Below are 23,853 nucleotides of genomic sequence, written 5' to 3'. Positions count from 1 at the left end.
GAATTCTACATACAGGAAACAGGCCAAAGGAGCTACATGTGTTGTCCTCCAAGAAAAGAAAGGGACCATCCCTGGAGCAGCTCGAATATCCGCTGGACTGTTGGAAGGAGCATGGGAAGCAGGGCCTTCTTGGTTTCAAAGGGTGGGCTGTGGTCTCCTAGATATCAAAGGGTGGGGCCACAGCCTCCTAGGTTTCAAAGAGTCAGATCTTCACCACGTTGGTTCTGGAGTGTGAGGCTGCCATTAAGGTGTGCCAAGGGGATGGGGTTGCCACCCAAAGCTGAGGGGGGTGGGGCTGCCATGCCTAACAGGGAGAAGAACAGGGCCTGCCAGGGTCGAAGGGGTAAGCTTGCCACTCAGATGGACTAGGAGAATGGGGCCACCCAAAGCCAAGGGGACATAGTTGCCATTTCAGAGAGCCTGGAAGGTGGAGCTGAAGCCCAGGGCCAAGTAGCCTCCACCCAGAATTCAGAGGGTTGGCCCATGCCTAGAGTCTGGAGAGCAGAGCCACTGCTCAGATGGGCTTAGAGAAGAGAGGATTATTTCCGAGTGTTGAGAGCTAATGTAATTTGTTCTGCTGGGTTTTGGACTCGCTGGGTGCCTGTTATCCCTTCTTGTCCCCCAATTTCTCCCATTTATAATGGAAATGTCTGCACTGTGCCTGTTCTACCATTGTACTTTGGAAAGAGATAACTTGTATTCTCGACTTCACAGGTTCACAGATGAAGAGGAATTTTCCACCAGGATGGAATACACCTAAAGTCTCACCCATACTTGATTTAGACGATTCAGAAGATGAGATTTTAGACTTGGAGTTGATTTAAGACTTCTGGGATGATGTGATGGGTGAATGTGTTTTGCATGTGGCAAGATATGAAATTTTGGGGTCCAAAGAGTGGAATGTTATGAATTGAATTACTTCCCCCAAAAGTATGTGTTGTAAATTGTAACCTCTATGCCTGTGGCTCTAATCCCTTTTGGGAATGGGTTGTTTTTGTTATGTTAATGAGGCAGGATCAGTGTTGGGTGTATCTTGAGTCAATCTCCTTTGAGATATAAAGCTTAAGCAAGGCAACAGAGAGAGAGATGGGGTAAGATAGCTGGCAAGACACATGGAGATCTCCAAGGAATCAGGAAGCAGCCACTGAAGAGAGAGACAAGGACCTTCCTCCAGAGTCAACTGAGAAAGCATTCCTCTCAAGCTGGCATCCTGAATTCGAACGTCTAGCCTCCTAAACTATGAGAAATAAATTTCTGTTTGTTAAAGCCATCCACTTGTGGTATTTCTGTTATAGCAGCACTAGGTAACTAAGACAATAACTAGCGCCAAAACTTCAGTGGTTTATCATGACAAAAGATTTTTTCTTCCTCATGTAAAGTGTGTAGTGGGTCTGGGTGGCCCTCCAGAGCAGCAGTCCTTCACGTGATGGTTCAGAATTCCAAGCTGTTTCCATCTTATGGGCAACTCAATGTCAATATCTGCTTCTAAAATCACCATGGTAGGGGGAGAGTGGGGGCAAGGAGAATTGCACAATGGCTTTTAAAAGCTTTCACCTGGAAGTCCCATTTCATTGGCTGAGGCAGGTCACACGGTCATGCCTTACCTCAACAGGCAGAAAAATGTGCTCTTTGTGTGTGACCAGAGGAGAGAAGAAATAGCTGTATTGGTGACAGTCCTAATATCACCATGGTATGTGCGCTGGCCCTAGCTCTGCCATCACCTAGCTATGTGACCTTCCACAGGGCCCCTTGCTTCCAATTTTAACATCTGAAAAATGACAGAATTTATTTACTTGGTTGTTACCCACTATTTATTGAGAGCCTACCAATGTGCCAGGCACTGTGTGGACACTGGCAATACAGTGATAAATATGGCATAATCCCTGCCCCCAGCAGTTTATAATTTAACAGAGATAGCTTAATGATGATTTTCAGTTCCAAAAGCCCAAGATTCTATTAAAAAACAATCACAGTAGCAAAGCCTTCAGAGTGTATAGTCTAGAGACTCAAGCATTTCCTCAAGAGTTTCTTCTTCCCTGAGTATCTAATCCACTTGGCTGTGGCTTAATTCCACTACAGCCCACAGATACACACAAGGCCGTCACTTTCAAATTGTTCATGTATATATATGAATGAATGGTCCACAGTCTGCTTTGATTTCAGTACACGTTGAAATCAAAGCAGACTTTGGACCATTCTCACAGCTACTTTGAATTTAATATGTAGAACACTTCATAAAAAATAGAAGAAAATCAACTTGATTGAGAAATATCCAGGTAGATAACTTTGCCGCATAATGTACATTCCAGATATCAAAGCTTTTTCCCATTATTCATGAATAAACCAAATTATAAAACTTTTAAAATTAAAAAAAAAAAAGATTTACAGTTAATTTTTTCCTGAGAGGAATACTCATTGGTGTAAAATAGAAGAAATATGAATAAGCATACTTGTGAGCATTCTCAAAACTGGCTTGCCAAAGTTCTTTTTTTTTAAATTTTTTAAATTATCTCTTAGGACTTGAGGCATCTGCCAAATTTTAATTTACTAGTTGCCTCTAGTTAAAATACAGTCCACAACAAAAAATTTATAAGAATTTCAGGCATTGCCTGTAAACATGAAGCAACAGTTTAAAATCTGAATGAAATATGCAAAGAATTGTGTTTTACTTTACACTGATGCAATTGTGGTGTTTCCTTTATTTTTAATACTGTACCTCTAATTCTTAGACCAGAGCCAGAAATGGGTGATGCAACAGTTGGATGTGTCTCTAGTGCCTTACAAGCCATTTAAATAAACTTCTGGTTAATCACACCGATTTTTCATCCTTTTACAATCCTTCAGCACTTAAGAGATATTTAGCTTCACAATACCCTAGGTTTTGAGTCATTAATTTGCTTTTTGTTTGTACTTTTTGAGTTTACTTAACATTGGGATGTTTGTTCCCTTTCTCAATAGTAAAATCCAGGACAGGGACCATGACTACGTACTCTCAGAATATCTGAGATCTGCTCAGTAAGCATCAGTACTTACTGTTGGACTTTCTTGAAGGCAAGCAAAGAATAATCAGGGTCTCTGAGGATGTGAAGAGCTTAAAAAGAGAAGCCAGTAATGTTCACTAAGGAAAGATCAAGAATAAACCTTCTCTCATTATCGGGGCCTTGGTGGCACAGTGGTTAAGCATTAGGCTGCTAACCAAAAGGTTTTCATCCTTGGAAATCTTATGGGGCAGTTCTACTCTGTCCTAAAGGGTTGTTATAAGCTGGAATTGACTTGGCGGCAATGGGTTATTCTCACCGTACGGGAGGTAGTGAGGGCTCAGTGGTAGAACTCTCACCACCAACTCCTGGCTAACGTACCCCATATGCGCGCCCGCCCACCTGTCAGTGGAGGCGACGTGTTGCTGTGTTGCTGAACAGGTTTCAGTGGAGCTTCCAGGCTAAGATGGACTAGGAAGAAAGGCTCAGCAATCTACTTCCAAAAATCAGCCAATGAAAACTTTACGGATCACAATGATCCAATCTGCAGCCTATCACAGGGATGGCACATGACTGGGTAGTGTTTCATTCAATTGTGCATGGAGTTGTCATGAGTCGGTGGGAGAACCCACAGCAGCAAATAACAGCATTCTCGTTATACACATTCTCTTTGAGTGATCCAATTACAGCCATGACGTCAAGTGCTAGTTTGTTGTTGTTGTTAGGTGCCATTGAGTTGCTTCCGACTTAGAACAACCCTATGTACCACAGAACGAAACACTGCCCCGTCTTGTGCCATGCTCACAATTGTTGTTATACTTGAGCCCGCTGTGTCAATCCATCTCATTGAGGGTCTTCCTCTTTTCCACTGATCCTGTACTTTATCAAGCAAGTGAAACCTGTCTGCTGTGGGTGACCCTGGCTGGTATCTGAATACCAATGGGATAGCTTCCAGCATCACAGCAACATGCAAGCCCCCACAATATGACAAACTGACAAACAGGTGAGGGAAGTGCTGCTATGACCCCCAAATTCATACTTCATAATTCATACTTTTCCTATTTCAACCACCATCATGACCTGGTTATCCATATAAACAGCTCAGGCTCAAAGCATGCAAACTAGAATGCTTTATCTTCTTTCAGGATGGCACCATCATGCATTTGGCCAAATGATACACCTCGGACCTATCCTTGATTCTTCTATGTTCCTTATCAGGTACCAAGTTCTGTCAATTCTACTTCCTTAATAGCTTTCCAGTCCATCCTCTTCCTACAATTTCCATGCTACTATGTTAGTTCAGGCCTTCATTTCCTACCTACAGTGATAGCTTCTAAATAGCTTTCCCATCTCCAGTCAGGCTTCCTGACTGTATCTGGGCTTATGACTTTTCTCATTCGCAATGCAGTCATGTTGGTGCACCTCCAATACTGGCTTTAATCTATAAAACGGGTGGGTGCAGTTCCATATCCTGGTCCTTCCCCAGTGTTATGGATTGAATTGTGCCCCACCTCCAAACATGTGTTGAAATCCGAATCCTTGCACCTGTCCCTGTTTGGAAGTAGGGTTTCTCTTTTGTCATGTTAATGATATACCAGGATAGGGTGGGTCCTAAACCCACTCACTTCTCAATTGTAAAAAGACTAGAATAGACACGAAGACACACACAGGGGAAAGATATCATATTAAGTCATACATACGTGGTAGGCACATCTGTTAAGTCCAGAAATTCCAATTATTGCTGGCTAGTAGAAGCTGAAATGTATATTGATGGCTTTCGTTTATGGTGTTGGCAAAGAATATTGAATATACCATGAATTGCCAGAAGAATGAACAAATCTGTCTCAGAAGAAGTACAGCCAGAGTGCTCCTTAGAAGCGAGGATGAGGTCTTAGTCATCTAGTGCTGCTATAACAGAAATACCAAAAGTGGATGGCTTTAACAAAGAGAAATTTATTCTCTCACAGTCTAAAAGGCTAAAAGTCCAAATTCAAGGTACCAGCTCCAGGGGAAAGCTTTCTCTCTCTGTCGACTCTGGGGGAAGGTCTTTGTCATCAATCTCTGCTGGTCAAGGAGTTTCTCGGTGCAGGGACCCCAGGTCCAAAGGACGAGTTATGCTCCCGATGCTTCTTTCTTGGTGGTATGAGGTCCCCATGTCTCTCTGATAGCTTCTATCTTTTATATCTCAAAAGGGGTTGGCCTAAGAGGCAACCTAATCTTGTAGATTGAGTCCTGCTCTATTAACATAACTGCCACTAACCCCATCTCATTAACATCATAGAAGTAGGATTTACATCACATAGGAAAATCATATCAGATGACAGAATGGTGGGCAATTACATCATATTAGGAATCATGGCCTAGTTAAGTTGACACATATTTTAGGGGGACACAATTCAATGTATAACAGCCAGATTTCATCTGATATTTTGGACATGTTGTCAGGAGGAACCAGTCCCTGGAGAAGGACATCACACTTGGTAAATTAGAGGGTCAGTGAAAAAGAGGAAGACCTTCAATAAGATGAATGGACACAGTGGCTGCAACAATGGGCTCAAGCATAACAACAATTGAGAGGATGGCACAGGACCCGCCAGCGTTTCATTCGGTTGTACACGGGGTTGTTATGAGTCAGAACCAACTCGACGGCACCTAACAGTAAGGCACCTAACAACAACAGCAACCAGAAGCTGAAATAAACAAAGAAGGCCCTCCCCCTAGAGCCATGCCCTGAATTTCCACTTCTAGTCTATTAAACGATGAGAAAACAAATTTCTGTTCTTTAAAGCCATCTACTTGTGTATCATTTGTTATGGCAGCACAAGGCAGCTAAAATAGCTCAGCTGTCTGCTGAGGAGGTCTCAGTTAATGGTGTCCTGGGAGTGATGCCCCTTTTCCCACATTCCTAAAATCCTCTGTGTCTCAAATAACCCTTCCCTGCCTCGACAGAGCTCTTTCTCACCCTGATCATGCTCTCTTTTTTCTTGCCCACCTTATCTTCATTTTCTTCCCTTATGATGACTGCAGAGGACAAGGAGAGGGAGGAAGTATGGAGGAAAGAAATGAAATGGGAGACAGCTTCCCTGCTGCTCTTTCTCCCTCAGTTCTAGAAGCCCCAGTCTTCTTTTTGTAAAATGTTTTCTGTTCTGTATCTTGTATGTAGTTTTTGTGTGGTTCTGTGTGGGCTATGTTATGTCAGTCTGTGAATCTCAGGGGGCAGTGACTTTGTTTGCAAATATCACATTGTCCTGAGTTCGCTATAACACCACTTGAAAATCATTACTTAATAAGCGTTTTCTGATAATGATGAAAGAAAGTAAAGAAGGTCAAAATTGAACCGTTTAGAAAAAGAAAAACTGTTTCAAAATAATCTTGAATCTTGGTTTAAAATAATATATGTTCTAGGAAAGAAGTCCACCACTCATCCGTCAGTTTGTCATACTGTGGTGGCTTTCATGTGGTTACGATGCTGGAAGCTATGCCACCTGTATTTCAAATATCAGCGGGGTCACGCATGGTGGACACGTTCCAGTGAACATCCAGACTAAAACAGACTAGGAAGAAAGGCCTGGTGATCTGCTTCCAAAAGCAGCCAGTGAAAACCCTGTGGATCTCAACAGAATATCGTCTGCTACGGCACTGGAAGATGAGCTCTGCAGGTAGAAAGACACTCAAATTACGCGGTGGCCACAACAATGGCCTCAGACACACTAATGATTATGAAGATGGTACAGGACTGGGCAACATTTTGTTCTGTTGTACATGGGGTCATCATGAGTCAGAGTCAACTTCCCAGCAACTGATAGCAATAGGAAAGAAACATTTACCTTCTGATGTGGAAACATGGACTCTATCATCGCCGTTTCAAAGCTGCGGGCACCCTCTGCTTGGGTCTTCTCCCACAGAGCTCTGAGGAATCGCACAGAATGACTCTGCGTGGACAGGGGCTCTGGAAACAGGCTCTGAGAAGAAATGAATGAAAAAACATAACGTGTTACCACCTCTTGTTGCGGCAATGTTTGACGGACTGCAAGGCCCTATTGAGGCTTAGTTTGAATCTTGTCTTAGTTATCTAACGCTGCTATAACAGAAACACCACAAGTGGGTGGTTTTAACAAGCAGAAATTTATTCTCTCACAGTCTCGGAGACTAGAAGTCGGAATTCAGGTTGCCAACTCCAGGGGAAGGCTTTCTGCCTCTGTTGTGCCTGGGGGAAGGTCTTTGTTATTAATCTTCCCCTGGTCTAGGAGCTTCTTAGCACAGGGATCCTGGGTCCAAAGGACACGCTATTCTCCTGGCTCTTGTTTCTTGGTGGTATGAGGCCCCCCTGTCTCTCTGCTTGAGTCTCTCTTTTATATGTCAAAAGAGATCGACTTAAGATACAAACTAATCTTGTAGACTGAGTCCTCCCTCATTAACATAACTGCCACCTATCCCACCACATTAACATCATAGAGGTAGGATTTACAACCCATAGGGAAATCACATCAGATGACAAAATGGTGGACAGTCACACAATACTGGGAACCATGGCCTAGCCAAGTTGACACACATTTTTTTTTGGGGGGGTGGGGAACACAATTCAATCCATAACAAACCTTAACATGGTTTAAATTTAAAAGAAAGGACAAAGAAATGCACCTTGAAGACCAAACCTATGATACGTTTCAGGCTTTTTATGTTTTAACAGAAAATTAAAATTATTCAATAGGATTTTCAAGACAGTTGATATTAATCTCTACAAATATGCCTGACCTTTGTAATACATTATCCACCAAGATGAATTCCCAAGAATGTTACTTAATTAAAAAATTGTTTATATAAATATTCATATTTATTTCATCAAAGATCTGGGAATGAAAGTATAAAATTAAAATGGAAGCACAAAAATATCATCTACTAGTGCAGAGTAGATCATGTAAAATGGAAATTAAATAACTAAGAATTCATTATGCAATTACTCAAATATGAACAGTGTGGGTCATTGCGTGGGGAAACAAAAACATTTTAATTCTGAAATGTATAGTGAGTGACTACTCTTAGAGCAAAAGGAAGACCGCCAACGAGATGGATTGACACAGTGGCTGCAACAATGGGCTCAAACACAGCAACAACTGTGAGGATGGCGCAGGACCAGGCAGTGTTTCGTTCTGTTGTACACAGGGCCGTTATGAGTCGGAACTGACTCGGTGGCACCTAGCAATAAAATAAATTAATTCTTAGGGCTTTTAAGATAATTTCTGTAAGTATTGGACAATAAGATTGTCAATGCAAAGAAAATCACATTTATACCTATTTCACTGAAGTCCATGAAAATCAATTTTTCAAAGGAAGATTTAAACTTTTGTTTGTATGTTTACTAATCAATGGTGTGTTTAATAAAACGTGATAGTCTTTTCAACTCAAGGGAACAGTTTTATAAAAAGACATAGAACATCTATAAACCAAAACCAAAGCCAGTGCTGTTGAGTCGATTCCGACTCATAGCGACTCTATAGGACAGAGTAGAACTGTCCCATAGAGTTTCCAAGGAGCATCTGGCGGATTTGAACTGCCAACCCTTTGGTTAGCAGCCGTAGCACTTAACCGCTACGCCGCCAGGGTTTCCAGAACGTCTATAGAAGGATATAAAATGCCCTTTATATACATGTATCATATGAATTATTCTTTATGAATGAGGTATGATAAAATAATGAGATTGGCTTATAAAATCACATTCAATGAGTCAATGATTGTTCAAGTGTTATAACTTATAAGACTCTAGGTGCCTGTCTGTGCAAAATGTCTGTTTAGGGAATGAAAATTAATGATTTTTTCCCTTTTATACTTCTGTAACATTGCACATAAAAAATCCAGAAAAATCTCATTATTATCATTAAAATGAACTCTCTCTTGTATTTAGTGGGAATAGATGGAGGATCTTAAGTTTCAACTAAATGGTCCCCAGATTTTTAAAAGGTTTATAGGCACTGACAGATGGATTATTTAACCAATAAGTGAATGTACTTGGGAATTTCTTGATTATCATCAGAACCTTACACAGCACATGATTTTTCTTTTAAAGGAGAGTGGACCTGATTTAATGAACCATCAATGCAAAGAGGAGCATTTAGACTGGAATCTGTGAGTCTGAGGACCCCAAGAATGTTTAAGTGTATTAGACTGACAGAGAAGAGAGTTTGGCCCAGGATAAAAGGTTAGTGCTGGGTTTGTAAGCAAGTCAAAGATTTGATTTTATTACCCCAAGTCAGGATCCGCCCAGAAGATCACACAATTTCAAAGGTGTGGGAAAAGAAAGAAACCATTACAGCAAAATGAACAAAGAAGTAGCACAAGCAGAGGTTCTTTGGTGATTCCGCTTAAAGAAAGACAAACAACTGGAGTAAGTCGATAAAATAAGACTGAAGGGGCCGGAAATCCAGTTTTCTTGGTTTGTTTTCAGAAAACTGACAACTGTTAAGAACAAAGCAAGAGATGAAACAAAATACTGAAACATTGCTGAAAACTATTTGAAAAATATAAGTACAAGAAAAATAAGCTATTTCAAGCAAAGGAAGAAAAATCAATGATGTTCTTTATATTCACATATAGTTTGATTCACATCAAAATGTGAGTTGTTCTCTGCTAGATGCATTCAGTGTTCCTAAGAAGATTTCGTATAGGAAAAATGGTACCCTAAGGCATATCCACACTGTCTTTTTCCTTACTATAGTTCCACTTTATGATTATGTATTCATTATTAAATTCCTTTATTTTTCTGAAAAAGCCTGGCTTTACTTTATAAAGAAATATAACTATCTCATCAGTGACTTTTGTAGGAGATGTTACAGAAATGTTTTATTCATAGAAGTAAACTATTTTATCACTTGGCTTAATTTTCAGCCATATCATAACATTTGTATTTTGTTTTTTTCTGTCTCTGCTTTCCCTGTCCCTCTTATTTTACTTTTGTGTTATTGATTTTGTTAATTTGGGACTTAGGAGACCCCATGTGTTACAGAGAAGAGCTGCTCCATAGTGTTTGTTTTCTTGGCTGTAATCTGTATGGAAGCAGGTCACCAGGCCTGTTTCTTCTGAGGTGCTATTTGGTGGGTTCGAACAGCCAACCTTTTTTTTTTGTACTTTAGATGAAGGTTTACAGAACAAACTAGTGTCTCATCAAACAGTTAATACATACATTATTCTAAGACATTGGTTAACAACCCCACAACACATCAACACTCTCCCCTCTCAACCCTGGATTCCCTATTACCAGCTTTCCTGTTCCTTCCTGCCTTTCGGTTCCTGCCCCAGGGCTGGTGCACCCCTTTAGCCTTGTATTGTTCCATGGTCCTGAACATATGGCCAACCTTTTAGTTACCAGTTGAGTGCAAACCATTTGAGCCACTCAGGGGCCTTCCCCTCCTCTTGCATTTTAACACATGAGCAATGGTGACAAGACCACTGAATTGGGAGTCAGATGATATGAGGTCTGCCCTTCAAGCTTCTATCTGTAAAAATGATACCCAAGGTTCCTTTTATCACTAACAGTTTCTCATTTATATTCAAGTTTTAGGTGAAAATTTAATACATTCAAGGAAAGTATTGCCAAATAAAAATTTCATTGGATAACATCTTTGGATCATATACTTCACCTCTTTACGTAATTTCACCTACATACATTTATTCTCAGGGGACAAAAAAAAAGTATCATCCCAGCACCTTAACAATGTCAAAAACGATATGTTGACACTAAAACTAATTGGAGATTGGAGAACTCCAGAGAAACAAAGGTTAGCTCTACATATGGAAAGCTATTCCCCCAAATAAACTGTATTTTTTTTTTTTTTTAAGGCAAGATGTATTTTCTCTTCCATTCTTATTTCTTGAAGCTAAGGATATTCAAGATACAACTAGGTTTGGCCTACTGATTATTAAGCCAGGGCCTTTTAATAAGGGAAATATCGTAAAGTGTACAACATTCATGTTAAAAAATTCTTAATGAAATATGTTTGTATTGCTATTGTCTACATATCGACTCTGGCCAAAGAATTAATAAAGAAGTAAAAAGTGAGGGTAAACTCACATCCCACTAGTTCATTAAGGAGCCGTGATAACTAACTCGCACCCATCAGTTCATTAAGGAGCCGTGATAACTAACTCGCACCCCACCAGTTCATTAATGAGCGGTGATAGCTCTCACCACACCAGGCCAATAAGGAGACGTGGTAGTCATACCCCACCAGGTCATTAAGGAGCCGTGATAACTAACTCCCACCCCACAAGGTCATTAATGAGCGGTGATAGCTCTCACCACACCAGGTCAATAAGGAGACGTGGTAGTCACACCCCACCAGGTCATTAAGGAGCCATGATAACTAACTCGCACCCCACCAGGTCATTAATGAGCGGTGATAGCTCTCACCACACCAGGTCAATAAGGAGACGTGATAGTCACACCCCACCAGGTCATTCAGGAGCCGTGATAACTAACTCGCACCCCACCAGGTCATTCAGGAGCCGTGATAACTAACTTGCATCCCACCAGGTCATTAATGAGCGGTGATAGCTCTCACCACACCAGGTCAATAAGGAGACGTGATAGTCACACCCCACCAGGTCATTAAGGAGCTGTGATAACTAACTCGCACCCATCAGTTCATTAAGGAGCCGTGATAACTAACTCGCACCCATCAGTTCATTAAGGAGCTGTGATAACTAACTCGCACCCCACCAGGTCATTAATGAGCGGTGACAGTCCGCACCCCACCAGGTCATTAATGAGCGGTGATAGCTCTCACCACACCAGGTCAATAAGGAGACGTGATAGCTCACACCCCACCAGGTCATTAAGGAGCCGTGATAACTAACTCGTACCCCACCAGGTCATTCAGGAGCCGTGATAACTAACTCGCACCCCACCAGGTCATTAAGGAGCCGTGATAACTAACTTGCACCCCACCAGGTCATTAATGATCGGTGACAGCCCGCACCCCACCAGTTCTTTAAGGAGCCGTGATAAGTAGCTCGCACCCCACCAGGTCATTAAGGAGCGGTGACAGCCCACACCCCACCAGGTCATTAAGGAGCAGTGACAGTCCGCACCCCACCAGGTCATTAAGGAGCCATGATAGCTCGCACCCCACCAGATCATTAAGGAGCCGTGACAGCCTGCACCCCACCAGGTAATTAAGGAGCCGTGATAGCTCGCACCATACCAGGTCATTAAGGAGACGTGACAGCCCACACCCCACCAGGTTCTTAAGGAGCCGTGACAGCCCGCACCCCACCAGGTCATTAAGGAGCCGTGACAGTCCGCACCCCACCAGGTCATTAAGGAGCCATGATAGCTGGCATCCCACCAGGTCATTAAGGAGCTGGGATAACTAATTCACACCCCACCAGGTCATTAAGGAGCCATGACAGCCTGCACTCCACCAGGTCATTAAGGAGCCGTGATAGCTCACACCCCACCAGGCCCTTAAGGAGCCGTGACAGCCCGCACCCCACCAGGTCATTAAGGAGCCGTGATAGCTCGCATCCCACCAGGTCACTAAGGAGCCGTGATGTACCTGGATGGCACACACCTGCTGAGAGAGAAACATGATCTGGATCCACGGCTGAGGTTCTTGGCTGATGAGAACAAACCTGGATTTACTGTATAGGCAGTAGTGGCCCTTCAGGGAACAGGTGAAGAACAACTTGGCTACACAACTTCTAACAGTACCTGGAAATGAACGCACACAGCATGGAACATTAGATCACCTCCAGAGTTACACTTCATAGTCTAACACATGTACACCTTCAGAAAGGCATTCTTCAGGTTAGGCTATGCACTAATTCCAGCACACTGTACATTTGGGAGTAGGTCCATTTCACAGGAAGTATATTCAAATTAAGATGTTTTAAACAGGACGTAGTTGGTGAAAAATACTAAACATACCATGGACTGCCAGAAGAATGAACAAATCTGTCCTGGAGGAAGTACAACCAGAATGCTCCTTAGAGGCAAGGATGGAGAGACTTCGTCTCACGTACTTTGGACATGTTGTCAGGAGGGACCAGTCCCTGGAGAAGGACATCATGCTTGGTAAAACAGAGGGTCAGCGGAAAAGAGGAAGACCCTCAATGAGATGGATTGACAGAGTGGCTGCAACAATGACTGTGAGGATGGCACAGGACCAGGCAACGTTTTGTTCTCTTATGCATAAGGCCATTATGAGTCAAAGCCAACTCAATGGCACATAGCAACAGCCATCCATTTCTTCTTGTTTTAATTAAGAACACAAGTGGAATCTTCAAACGATGCACATGGAGGGAAAAAACTTGCCAATAAAAAAGGAGATAGCATGCCATTTTAATATGATTGGGTACCTTGAAATAATAACCTGGGAAGAATCAACAAATGGAAGGAGGAAGTCCAGACATTTTATGGGCAGTAGACAGTGTGTTGTGAACAGGGGGCATTGTCCTCTTGTTTGTGCAGGGGCCCTATTGACAGCCTCCAGGATAACTCTGGCAGAAGTGTGGTTTCCTGGCATGGTGCTCTGGCATGGTTGAACAGGTCCGGTAATCTCGAAGAGCTTCAGCAGGAAAACTTATGAGATCTTCCTTTAGGGACAAGAAAGGGGGATTGGGGAGAGCAGAAGTGGTGAGGAGCCATATGTAGAGACAATCAATAATGAATGATTGGAGCAAATGTAGGTTGAGACTAAATATGCTGGGCACTGTGTGAAGTACTAGAGAACAATAGCTCTCACTGATCGACTGCCCGGTGCTTTAAACAGCTGATTCCATTTAATTTTTACAAGCTGGGTGTTAGAAAGTCACCCCAGCGAAGCAAGGACTGTAGCTGACTTGTTCACCACTATCCACTGGCCCTGGCACACAACAGATGGTCCGTACATACTGCCTGAACAGAGGGAAGATGCTCAGGGATGGCAGAGGTAAAATCTGAACTCAGCTGAGCTGATGCCACCTTGGGGTACTTTACACTCTACCATGCTGGGGATTTTAAATCTGCAGAGTCATTTTGATAGCCCGTGGAGAGTTTACTGCTTCAGAATTAATTTGACTTTTTTAATGAAATATTTGGAAAATTAGTAGACTCAGTATGCCATAGTCCTAAAAATGGAAATGGATTAGAGTTTATTAAAAGTTGATGGGGACCTGAATATTGGCAGCAGAGTTGGTACCACCTAAGAGGGTGCACTGCATCGCCCAGAAGATGGAGTGAGGCGTATGTGTGCACCACCAGGGAGTCTGGTGTGAAGGAAGTAACAGGCTTTTTAGGAGGTGTCCAGAAGAGTGGCCAATGAAATATGAAAGGAGAAGGCCTTGGAAAAAACCAATACAGCCACAATGAAATTTAAAAATGATAATTAATACCAAAGTGTGGGGTGGAGGGGAGGACACAGCTAGACCCATTGTCGGTGAGCTGATTCTGATTTATAGTGATCCTATAGGGCAGAGTATAACTGCCCCATTGGGTTTCCACTGCTGTGAATCTTTACAGAGGCAGACTGCCACATCTTTCTCCCATGGAGCAGCTGGTGGGTTTGAACAGTCGACCTTTAGTTAGCGGCTTTAATAATTAATAAAAACAAAAACAAAAAAACTTGCCATTGAGTCAATTCTGACTCATAGCAACACTATTGGACAGAGCAGAACTGCCCCATAGGGTTTCCAAGGAGCAGCTGATGGATTTAAACCGCCAACCTTTCAATTTACCATTGAACTCTTAACCAGGGCTCCTGATAATTAATGTTCTTGTTGTTGTTATTATGTGCCATTGAGTCAGTTCCAACTCATAGTGACCCTATAGGACAGAGTTGAACTGCCTGTAGGGTTTCCAAGGAGCGAAATTAATTAAAATAATTTTAAAATTATTAAAAAATAATTAATAGCTCCCTGCAATTCCCAAACATTGGTATGGAAGAAGACTAGTTTTTGTGAAATCATTTTTTTTTTTTGGTAATTTAAAAACAATTTTGGGTTGAGCATTCAATGTCCTTGCATAAAAATTAAAAATCATTTCAGCTTTCTATTGGTAAATGAAGTTGTAAAGAGCGTCTGAAGGCTCAGTGAAAAGACCAGAAGGCCCGCTGCTGAGAAACAAACATCTGCAAGAATGGAACAGAGTGCAGTATAGGCTTAAAATTGTCCTGTCAGAAACTGTGTTTGATGACAGTTTTTTTTATTTTTGGTCATATTTAATATTTGGCCCTGATGTTTTGAAAAGTTGAATTTAAATTAATCTAAACTGAGGAAATAGAAAACCAAATATTCCATAATAGCACACACACAACTGAAACGGTTTTTTACATAAATCTAGCTGTTACGTGACACAACAGCCTCAACAACGCGCTCAAGCTCAAAGACCACGGAGAAGGCACAGACCTGGGCAACGTTTAGTTCTGTTGTGCAGAAGGCGGCCGGGAGTCAGAGCTGACTGCATGGCACCAACAGTAGCAACCATGTGCGCGTTAGAAGAGCAGTACGTTCGCAAAGAGAACAAGCTCTTCTCTAAGAACACTGGCAGCGGTTTGACAGTTCCACGTTGGACCTCTTACCTTCAGGGCTTTGCCGTGAAAGAACACTTTCTTTTTGCTTCCCCTCATTTCTTATTGCTTACTCATGTTTTCCTTTGGAAATGAATACTGATTAGATTTATTTTACCCACCCTGAGTTGATCAGCTTTCTACACACTAACCGTAGGGAGCCTAGGTTACATAAAATGGGCAAAGTGGTAGAAGAGAGAGATCCCTAATTTAGAACCATATACCTGGCTGTAAAAATAAATCAGGTCTTTGATATACAGCTCCTGTTAATGTTTTCAGTAAACCTGACCTGTATCAATAGCTGTCACCTCATTTTTTTCAGTGCTTTCCTGGGTTGGAAAATTTTTCCAACAATGTTAACATTCAGTTGATAAAATTTCCTCTGTAATCTTGTCCCTCTATCCATGCCATGGTATCCAATGGCAGGCATGCAAAAAATGGTTGTGAAACAAATGAACGAACATCAGACACTGAGCTGGGAACAGCAGGGGCCATGATGCTGACCCTGCTCTTAAGAAGCTTACAGCCAAACGGGAGAAATCTCTATAAACAGCGGTCGGTGAGAAGTTAAGTCCACAAGGCATGGAAGAACACACTACTCTCACCATTCAGAGGAATGAGGAACTCATGCTGATCGGGGACAAAGGGGAGGCTTCATGGAGAAGGAGGTGTTTGAGGCAGGGCTTGAAAGCTGACCAAAATTTTGAACTTAGGAAAAGTTTGACGGAGACAAGCATTTTAAGTGTAGGGAACACCCTGAACAAAGTCATAAAAGGCATGAATGTTCACAGTAACTCCAGGTAAGTAGTGCATCTTGGGCATTTAAGATAATTTTTTACTAAGAGAATTGATTCCTAGGGGTAATTTTTTTTCTAGACTAAATGATGAAGAGGGAGAAGGGCATGCTTTAGTAAATATAGAATGCTTTCCGTGTTTGACTAAATGTGATTGTTATATCTATTACTTTGGTAGATTGTAATTTCTTATTCTAAAGAACGAAGAATTTGGTTTGGTTTTTCTAGAGACCGAAGGGAACAGGAGCATCAAAAATGGCAGAATATAATGTACTCTGAGCTAAAAATATCAGATATATGCATATTATATAGACGGATAAGTTCAAAGACATGATTCAAAAATACAAGAACATTTTGTCTTCTTTTTGAGACAAAATCCCTCAGGATCATTTTGGAATTCTCTTCTTCCCCTGCCAGTTTTCTCCCAAGATGCTGTTTACTGCCTTTATTCCTGCACTGTGTTCACTACCCACTGCCGTTGGGTTGATACCGATGCATGGCAACCCTACAAGACAGAGTAGAACTGCCCCGTAGGGTTCCCAAGGCTGTAAATCTTGATGGAAGCAGACTGCCACATCTTTCTCCTGAGGGGCAGCTGTTGGATTTGAATCACTGACCTTTCAGTTAGCAGTTGAGCACTTTAACCACTGCACCACGAGGGCTATTGCATTCACTACACCATATTAAAATTTTCTATTAGCATTTTTAAAATAAAATTTTCTATTTTAGAACACTTTTATATTTATAGAAAAACTGTGACAATAGTACAGACAATTCCCCTATACCCTGTACCCAGTTTTTATTATCACCATTTTTGTTAGTATAGTACATTTGTTACCATTAATGAACCAATACTGACACATAATTATTAACTAAAGTCCATACTTTATTCAGACTTCCTTAGTATTACCTAATATCCTTTTTCTGTCCCAGGATCCAATCAAGGATTCCACGTTACATTTAGTTTTCATGTCTCCTTAGTCTGCCCTTGACTGTGACAGTTCCTCAGACTTATTTTTGATGATGTTGACATTTTTGTAGGGTACTTTTTTTTAGATAGGTATTTTGTAATATGTCCTTCAACTGGAATTACCTGAACCTTTTCTCATGATTAGACTGGGGTTATGGGTTTTGGAGGGTTCCGTATATTAATCTTTTGTATTCTGCCCCTGGTAATTCCAGGAATGCACTTTCGTCTAGAAGATCCCTTGATTCTTTGTTTGGAGAGCTTGTTGACACGATCATGGTCTGTTTCTTTATGTGACTTGATATTGACTGTTGTCTCCAAGCCATCTATAAGTTACTGTATTAGTTTATTTTATGTTTGCTTACTGTGTTGTAGCTTCTTGCTTTGTTCTGTTTTGATATGCCCAAATGGGTTGCTTGAGTGAGCTAGCTTGATTATTTTTGCCTTGTGACGTCCTGTTCACAGGTGGCTAGAGCTGTTATCAGGTATATCAGTCTACCAGTCCATTCACTTTTCTTGTATGAATTCAGCTCAGGTGTCCTGGTAGCTAATCATGAAGTGTGTGGTACAGGCTCTGTCCTACAGTCTTAGAGGGGCAGGGGTGGTTGGTGTAGGTACTGGTATCTGGTTCCAGCAGGGGGTCACACTCCAAACAAGGCAGGGGGCTGAGAATCATCCCCTCCATGTCTCTGAGGGAAGCATGTCCCTGTTCCCTACAGTGTACTGGAGGGTGGGTTCTGCAGATGCACCATGGGCACGCAATGTTTTTTGTTGTAAAGACTGGGAGGTACCAGTTATCGTTGGACCCCTGTCATGGGTGGCTGGGTGACCTGAGTGGAGCCACCAGTCCTTGGGCCCCTGATGTGGGTAGGTGAGGACCCTGTTTAATAGGCAAAGCAATGTCAAACATCTAACACCCATCTCTCCACTGCACAGCTGAAACAGTTGTAGTCTGCCAACAAGGGCCTATTCTCTTGAAATAGGCCCACACAGGTCCATGCAGAGGGGAAAGGCACTCAAAGTCCACCAACTGTTTATGCCTGGAAAAGAGCCGCTTCTATCCTGAGCTCCCCTGGTTAGTGGAGCTGACAAATTATCTTTTCCCCCAATTGCAAATTTATTCCTTCTCCAAGGCCAGGAGGATGGCTCTAGATGCTCAACAGGGCCTATCTCAGGCTCAGGGAAGTCAGCCGCTGAAGCCAGCTTGGGAGCAGGGGGCACGGTAAAATACATGCAAGTACTTAGTTTTGCCGAGAGTGCCATTCTTCTCGGGTTCCGGAGGTGTGAGTAGGCTATGTGGCTGACTGCTTCTCCTTGAGGAACTGGGGCTGAATGCTAGTACCAGCCTGCCGCTGCCACTCCCGGGAATGGTGCCTGAAGGCTCCCTGCAATTCAGGTCTGGTAACTCCTCTGTGCTTTTGAACTGTCTCTTCCTCCCCCTGCCCCTCAGTTTGTTTTCTAAGCTTGGTTTTGATGTTCAGGGCTCCTAGCTTGTCAAAAATGTACTCATTTCACTTTTTTTTTTTTTTATCTTTGTTGTAAAGAGGGCTCGCCAGAAGCGTCTGTCTATTCTGCCATCTTGGCTCCGCCCTCCTGGGGTTATGGTTTTGGGGAAGAGCACAGAAGTGCGATGCCATTTACTTCACATCATATTAAGGGTACATATGAAGGCACATATCAGCAGGCTCATCACAGCTGATGTCGACCTTGATCACCCGGCTGAGGTAATGTTTGTCAGGACCTTCCAGTGTAGAGTTCTTTTCCCCTTCCCCACCATACTCTTTGTAAGGAAGCCATTACGCACAGCCCTCACTTAAGGAGTGGGGAGTTATGCTCCCCCTTCTTGAGGGTGGAGTATCTACATAAATTATTTGGAATTCTTCCGCATAAGAAATTTGTCTCTTATCCTGCGTTTATTTATTCCATCATTTATTTATAGCAGAATGGACTCCTGGGTATTTGTTTTCTGCCTTGGGTTATAACCCGATACTACTTTATTTATTTTGTTGCTCAAACTGTCCCAGCGTTGGCCATCGAGAGTTCTTTCATTTGACACCTGTGTCTCTTTGATATCATTGTGTGTGTGTGTGGTGGTTTTTTGCTGTTGTTCTTGTTTTTTTGGCACTTCCTTACTTTCTAGCACTACAATATGCTCCAGGCTCTTCTTGTATATTTCTTGCTGTAATCCCTGAATGAGCCCCAGTTCCTTTCACTGGAGAATGATTCTAGAAACCAAAATCTGGGTGCTAGGAGTGCTCATTGCTACTGGGGTATCATTTCTTCTAGTCCTTCTTGGCTGACAGAGCGAGGAAATACATGTCTGAATACTAACCTGTGTATATACACATATCTAAATATTTCTATATGTAACCATCTGTATCTATATTAAGCTAAATATGAATTCATACTGATGTCTCTAATCCACGTGGATCATTCCAGCCTCCTCCTCTTGCTTATCTACAAATTTCCACTTCTGACAGTGACAAACCTGGCTCCCACTCTGTTAGTATTTTTCTCCCTGTTCTGCTACCAGCTATTAGAAGGCAAATGTTCTCTCTGTCTCTCTCTCTAAAATTTTTGTGCATCTAGCACCTACCATAGTTCCCGTCATACAGAACACGTTCAATATATATTTGGCAAGCCAGGCTTCCCTCAAACGTAATAATGCCACTTTATTACACTGTTTCTCGTTCCTTCTGGAACAACAATGATAAAACCAGTAGGATCTCCCCATAAAAATAATTAGAAATTATCACAGTAGTAACACAACGTTCATTCTCATGTTGAAATTTTATCTGCACTTTTAATTAAAAGTCTGCACTGTCATCCATCAGTATTAGAGATATAACCAATTGTTAACGTAAAAATTCGTCCTTAGTTTAGCTGTTTGTATTTGAGCCATAGTCCATATGCAAGCAATACTTATTATCTTGCTAGATAAAGGAATTCTTCTTTGTTTTGAATTATAAATTCTTCTTTATTTGTTTCATTGTAAAATGCTAAAAAATCTAGATATCTAAAATGTATCCCAATTAACATTTTGGTTTGAGATAAAAATTAGAAATACTGGTAAATGGCTTTATCAAATTTCAGAAAGGTGTTCTTATTAAAATTTTATGATAGTATTTAAAAGTCTAGTGGAAATTATAGATCAAGCAAGACCATCATCAAAACTTAAAATCAGATTTTCAGTTTTTTTTTTTTTGGTGTATGTGTACACATGTGTGAACTATTTAAAATATTTGAATAAGTTGAGTCATGGAATAAACTAATATTTATTTAGTATTTGCATTGGTACTGATTACTCTGTTAGATGTTTGACATAATTATGTTTTAATCCTCATAATTACCTATTATGAATTAGCTATTATTATCTTCATTTTCATTTAAGAGGAAATTGACGTTCAGGGTTAAGTGACTTACTTAACCAAGCAAGACGCAGAACCAGGATTTGGATTCCGTTTGTTAAAGTGCAAGACCCAGGTTTTTTTTTTTCACAAAACCATGCTACCTCCCTCAAAGTTACATTGTCTGAGGGACTTGAATCTATCTCCCCAGTTATTTATAACTTCTTCAGGGATGGGGTGGACAATCCAAGATAAACGGCCAATCTCTTTAACGAGACCACATAGGATGTCCAGCCTTAGAAATGTAACCACAGAGCATTGATTTTTAAGCAATTATAATCTAGTCAACATAATTCTCCAAGCTGGGGGTAGAACAAATCCTTTAACAAGTCTAAAGAGCTTTGATAAATCTACAAAGAGATTTACAGACCTGTGTAAAATGGGAATAACTGGTCTTTTTTATTCTCAGATACAGTAGGAGGAAGTTGACGAGGATTTTGTACCCAGAGGGAATAATCAAACTGAATAGGCCCAGAGTTCAGCTACAGTGGAGAAAGTTGTGGAATCAGGTGAGAGGGGCTATGGTAATGCCCCATGGTTCTCCGCTATCAGTTGATAAATGTGTATATTTTTCTAAATATCTATACTGGACCTGAGAAACACACAACTTTTCTTGGTTGGCCTAAGGAAGACTAGATCCTTATAATCCACCCCCCTGGTAACCACTTATAAATAATATATTCCATTATATATTTTTTGTTTAGAGATAAGTTTGCCTTTTAAAAATAAAAATGAAATATGGCTTTGATTTTTTTTTAATAGCTAGCAGAAAAATCAAAGAGTTGGCTGTATTTTCTGGAAAAAGGGATAAATTAGCTCTTGTTTTTGAATTCCTTATCAAACTTACGCTCTGAAAGTTTCCTTCCAGCTGAAGAAGCATCAAATAAATGTATCTGGCTTGTTTCCCAGGTTTTCAACTGGGCCAGGTTTCTCCACATCTAAACTATATTTCTAGGATGATTTACAAAAACTCGAACGCAGGAATATGCTCGCTGAAACTCCTAGACTGGAAGTATTCACACATTGTACTTAGCAACGAATTCCAAGAATACATTTTGAAGGACTTAGCCTAGAAAGAGTTAATTTTCATTGCATCCTAACTTTGTACCAAGGAGTAAGTGTAATAAATTACATTTAACCCTAATAAAATAGTCCTTGTAATCCCAATATCACTCAGGATGAAATCTCAACATCAAACTTCCAGAAAAGAGTTGAGCTGGGATTTGAACCCAGGTCCCAGAGCCCATTCTTTCTTTTCAGTTTCGAATGGCTCAGATAAAACAGAGGTAATAGAAGTACCTCTAAAAGGAAATTTGGTTCAATGGGAAGATCACTGGCCTGGGAGTCACACAACCAGGTTCTTCGTTGACAGACTTGAGGTTACCGTTCCTCTCTGTTCTCTCATCCGTTAAATGGAAGTGGACCAAAAGCTGATCTAGAACGTGCTTTTTATCTCTGAAATTCTACGATTTGATGAGAGGCTACAGAGGCACATGAAAAAAAAGTGTCTGTGATGATTGCCCACAGCAGAATTGGATGGCAGCCTAGGGGTATCAAGGCTTGCTGTCAGTATTCAAGACAGGAGATGGATGGCAACAGGATCTGTGAGAGCAGCTTCCCCCTCCTGCTTGACACTAGCCAGATCAGGGACGTTTGAAGCCATTCTTCAATCTCCCATTTAATCCCACTTTGATGTAATTCAAAGACATGGAATTCAAACCACTGACATAGAATGAATAACTAATACTGTCATTTAACTAAATAAATATCCTAAATTGGACAGAACAAAAGTAGGAGGAAAAAATATCGGTAATTTGTCTGATGAGAACTTTGCCAAAGTAAGTAATGTAAAGCATATTTTTGAAGTCAACCATAAATCACAATTTTGGGAAAAATGTAGAACAAACTTATCGCTTTAGAATACTTTTGCTTTTGCCCGACAATATGAAAGACATCACAGATCAGTGTGCACTACTCACCAAACTCTAATTCCATGTGATTTACAAGAAATATTTTTATCATAGACTAAAACCGTACTCCACTTCACCCCCAAATTAAAGCTTGGACGTTTTAAACAGAATGACAACCATTTCGGAACTTTGGTGTAGGAAATAGAAGCAAACATATTTTAAGTTAAAAATTTTGATTCTCAAAAGCAAAGTAGAATTTCTGAATGACTGTTGGAAATTATATTATTTTTCAAAGGTAGACGCTGCTTTAATCATCCTGGTATTTCCAGGGCTTTGTTCTGCCACAAATGCTCAGAAATGTGGGTTGTTGCACTGATACATTTAATTAAAAAATTACAAAATTTCTCATTTGATGAAGAATCTAGTATAGCAAGGTAATGGGAAAGAAATCTTTGTTTGGTGTTCATTAAGTTCAGTTTATGACATTATTGGTTGAGAAATACATGGTCCCTTTTCAGTAGCTGGTTGGTCACTGGCTATGTCACACACACATGAGTGTCCCCACCCAGGGCAAAACTATATTCCTTTTCCCCATCACAGCAGAAATCCCAGACAAGTTGTCAGATAAGCATGACAGATGCTTATGTCTCAAATAAAGTTCTTTGGCAAATGATTAATAATGCAAATAAAACTCAGAGAAGCAAAGAGAAATTTGGTAATTATATGAAGGTAAGTCAAAAAGTACTGCTACGAAATCATAGAAACCTTTATTAAACAAAAATGTCAAAATGTGAAGCTATTGTTTCTCGACATATCCTCTATCTAGGTCTATGCTTTCATTTATACAGTATTTAGAGGTTTGTTGATAGCTTATTCTTGTTTTTGATTGCAATTTTGATCTTCACCCTATAATTGGATGAGTTATGTGAAACATTGCCATTTATGCTCAAACCTCTCTTGTGAGAAGCCCAAGTAATTGACCCATGAAATTCCAACTCAAGGTACTACTGTTCCCCAGTGGAAACCACCTGAACTAAAAGCATAAAGATCAAGGGAATAAATTGCCTCTGTCAGGCCAGCCTTGGAAGCCAGAAAGTCTATAGTAGAAGCAAATGTCATAATCATAAAATTATTTGTGTGTAAGTTAATGTTACACATGACAGAGGTCCATATATCTTTGAAAGCCATAGTTTCATCCATTGTTTCTTTCATGTTGTATTTAAGTGTAATTTGTTTCATTCTATGTGATCTAAAATCC

General features: G+C 40.9%; 1 protein-coding gene across 8 annotated transcripts in view; it reads right to left on the bottom strand.

The window, feature by feature from the left end:
* The window catches only part of VEPH1 (ventricular zone expressed PH domain containing 1), a 275,970-nt gene that overhangs the window by 65,268 nt on the left and 186,849 nt on the right, over positions 1-23,853 (bottom strand). For 4 of the 8 annotated variants that reach the window (XM_049867685.1, XM_049867684.1, XM_049867686.1 and 1 more), the window contains exons 10-11: positions 12,530-12,684; positions 6,806-6,940 (exon numbers count right to left, since the gene is read on the bottom strand). In XM_049867685.1, coding sequence (XP_049723642.1) covers positions 6,806-6,940; positions 12,530-12,684 — 290 coding nt within the window. Of the gene's footprint in view, positions 1-2,559; positions 4,887-6,805; positions 6,941-12,529; positions 12,685-23,853 lie in introns of those variants that run through there. The other 4 variants (XM_049867689.1, XM_049867687.1, XM_049867691.1 and 1 more) reach the window with 4 other exon arrangements.

This window comes from Elephas maximus, chromosome 23 (genome assembly GCF_024166365.1).
Source record: "Elephas maximus indicus isolate mEleMax1 chromosome 23, mEleMax1 primary haplotype, whole genome shotgun sequence".
Lineage (NCBI taxonomy): Eukaryota > Metazoa > Chordata > Mammalia > Proboscidea > Elephantidae > Elephas > Elephas maximus.
Note: the sequence above shows the minus strand (reverse complement) of the source record. Positions and strands in the feature narration are given on the sequence as shown.